The sequence below is a fragment of the Morone saxatilis genome, unplaced genomic scaffold (genome assembly GCF_004916995.1).
Source record: "Morone saxatilis isolate NCDOM2014 unplaced genomic scaffold, NCSU_SB_2.0 Contig21, whole genome shotgun sequence".
Lineage (NCBI taxonomy): Eukaryota > Metazoa > Chordata > Actinopteri > Moronidae > Morone > Morone saxatilis.
The window spans coordinates 29,427-32,558 of record NW_023339774.1 but is presented as its reverse complement, the minus strand read 5'-3'; the positions used below and the strand labels follow the sequence as shown (position 1 = coordinate 32,558).

Here is a 3,132-nt window from a genome sequence, read left to right as displayed (position 1 = left end):
TTTTTTGTGCGTACGAAACTTTCACTCTTTCAGTGTACGCCACATTCTAGTAGGAAATCCACGCAAGTCTTAGTACATGAGGCCCCAGGTGATGTTGGGTCACACCACACACACTTGGTGGGGTGAGATTGGAATTTAAAGGAACATAAATGAAAGTGGGGCTGACCAATAGCACGTAGCTGTCCCAGTAGCTGTGTCCTCATGCCAAGTATCATATCCATGGTGGCCTGGGACAAGAAGTTCTTCTCACAGAAGGATCTCTCCCAGCCATCACTGCGGGCTTTCTGCCATGCCTGACACCACACACATTTTTTTTAATTATCTACTGAATTTCTATGCTACCTTACAACAGTACAACAAAGAGAACAAAGAGACAACTTAATATTCTACACAGGTCCACTATAAAAAGGTGACTACTTTAATTACTTCTACTACTTCTATTGTTTCAAAATCATTCATATTTATAATTTCTTTTTTGACAACATAATAGATATTGAGAGGTCATATAGAAATATATATGTAATTTCCCCTCTGTGGGACTAATAAAGGCTTATCTTATCTTATCTCAATTTCTCACATTCTGAATAGGGGTGGAATGGTTTATTCAAAATTATTTTTTTTTTTCAGTTCATTTCAAGGTTTTGGGTTTGGTTTGGTAGTTTTTGGTCTCTGAAATCTAGTGAATTTATCTCACTGTTTGCCATTGGTTCCTCGCAAACACAACCTTGGTAACACAATGATGAGGAAAGTACGAGCAAAGCACGGCAGCTTCTCTGTGGTTGGCTGCAAGAACTAACAAAAAAAATCTTAATTTACTCCCACCATATGAGAAGTGAAAACCTAGCGGATTAACTTTATTTTGGGAAAGGGAAATGTGACAAAAACGTCTGAAAAACTATTGCTTATCAACAATCCCTGTTGTTGACTGTACCAGCCCAAAGTCTTGTGTCTTCCATCATCTGACGGGTTGCTTTAACATTAAAGCCTACAGTAAATCTATTATGGTAGAGCCGCTAAATACGAACATATGAACCTTGAGAATGTGTATAATATGGCCTCTTTAATGTGCTGAAAATTATTTGAAGGAAGGAACAGCACTTGTGATTCTCAAAACTTGCACTCAAACAGTGGAAATATCCAGCTACCCAGTTATCTATTTCCCCATTTTGGGTGTTTTGATTGTAGGAGTCCTAATACCGATGTTGGGAGCATTGCCTGTTATCCCTCTTAAAATCAAACACTTCCTATATTCACCCCAATACACACTTTGTATGGACCCCCGCCTACCTGGAAGGCTCTTAGCAGGGCCATGTGGTCACTGAAGGTGCTGGAAGTGAAACGTTTACGGCAGTGTAAAGCAGCTCTTTTCTGAGAGCCCTGGGCAGGAAGGACAAAGGGGTCACGATAGGCCAGTGTACAGGCAATGGTTAGAATGGGGTCCAGACACTTGAGCACTACAGCACATAGCACCATCTTGCCCAGGTGGGGCTCCACAGGTAGATCGGCAAGGTGGTAGCCCAGATCAGTCAGGTCTTCATACTGGTCCATAGCATCTATTGTCTGAAGAGTAAAAGTGGAAGGAGTCAATACAAACATAAGGACTTATTGCCAGAATACTGGATGTGGATGTGTTGGCCAGCATGTGTAGGTTTGTCTGTGTAAGGTATATAATATTATTTGGTGTTACTTGTTACCTTTAGCATCTGCACAGCATTCCTGATGGCATGCCCAGGAGGAGGCTGTGGAGCTTTGGACAAGAACTCAGCTACTGGACAGGAGGAGGGAGCCAGCAGTTTGGTCTGCAGACACAGTTCCTTAAACACACAACATGACACATTATTACTATAACAATAAAATTATTACAAAGTCTGCAGCATTTTTAAGTAGCACTGTGTTGTTCATCAAGATTTACTTAAATAGAATTTTTCAAAAGTACAAACTACTGCTGACTTTCGAGCCAAGCAGACACAGGTGGGGCTAAAACATCATGCTTGGGGAGGCTTGTCTAGGAACCATGGACTGTGGCTATTTTGGTAGAAATTTTGGTGGATGGATGGATGGATGGATAGAATAAAATACAACAATACAATAAAATACAACAATAGAATAAATAAAAAACATAGAGTGCAAAGTGCAAAAGTGCAAAGTGCAAAAGTGCTGTGTGAAATGTAATATATATCAGAGGGTGTAGTGATTATTTAGTGCACTCTCGGCCACACCATCACCATCTTACTGAAACAGCTGAGCCAATCACAGAATCAGCTTCTTCTGGAAAATCATACTGTTGTCTGTCTAGTACAGAGCACCACAATGTGAACACACAGGATTAAAGGTGTTTTTTAAATATTTAATTAGCAACATGGTGATATAAAAAAATAATGAAAAAAAAAAGTTAGTAGTTTGTTGTTTGAAGATCTTAGCTCTACCCTTACATCTTATGTTGTAAGTCACAGCATATCGCAAAATGTGACACTAGCATGTGCATCGTCATGCATTTTAGGAACAAAGCATCAATGGGAAAAACTAGAAAAGCAAAGAAAGTTGGAAAGGAGGTAATAATGCACAAGATTGATCAGCCCTGGTAAAGCAATGTCTCCTGCATAAACAGGCAGAATACTGCACTAACTAACCCGTCAGATGTGTGTGGTTATTCTGCAGTTGCCTGGTGTCATTTGCATGTGATTTAATAAACCAAGCGCAGCCTCTGTGGCTGGCCAATTAAGCCAAATGAATCCAAATGAATCCAAATGAATGAGCAGCTACTTGAGGCTAGCCACAAAAGTCACTGATCCCGAATAAGGCTCCATAGTGAAATGCAGAAATAAACATTATTACCGCCTGGTACAAAAACTGTTTCAGTCTTTCTAGCTAAATTCTCCATTCATGACAACTGTATGTAGGGTGAATGTTTATATAACCAGTTTGAAGCTAAAAGTTAAGACTGGGCATAGTTAAGAGACTAGGATTAAAGGCCCAGTGTTGAAGTTCCACAAGGTTCTGTACTTGGACCAATACTATTTACTTTATATATGCTCCCCCTAGGCAACATTATTAGGAATCACTCCATTAACTTCCATTGCTATGCAGATGATACGCAGTTATATCTATCAATCAAGCCCAATGAAATTAATC

The 3,132-nt window shown here is 39.8% G+C and overlaps 1 protein-coding gene across 1 annotated transcript in view; it reads right to left on the bottom strand.

Annotated features, from left to right (window-relative positions):
• The window catches only part of LOC118332568 (3'-5' RNA helicase YTHDC2), a gene marked incomplete in the record, with an annotated part of 34,815 nt that overhangs the window by 13,479 nt on the left and 18,204 nt on the right, over positions 1-3,132 (bottom strand). The window contains 3 exon segments of the mRNA XM_035667924.1: positions 167-293; positions 1,288-1,560; positions 1,695-1,814. Coding sequence (XP_035523817.1) covers positions 167-293; positions 1,288-1,560; positions 1,695-1,814 — 520 coding nt within the window.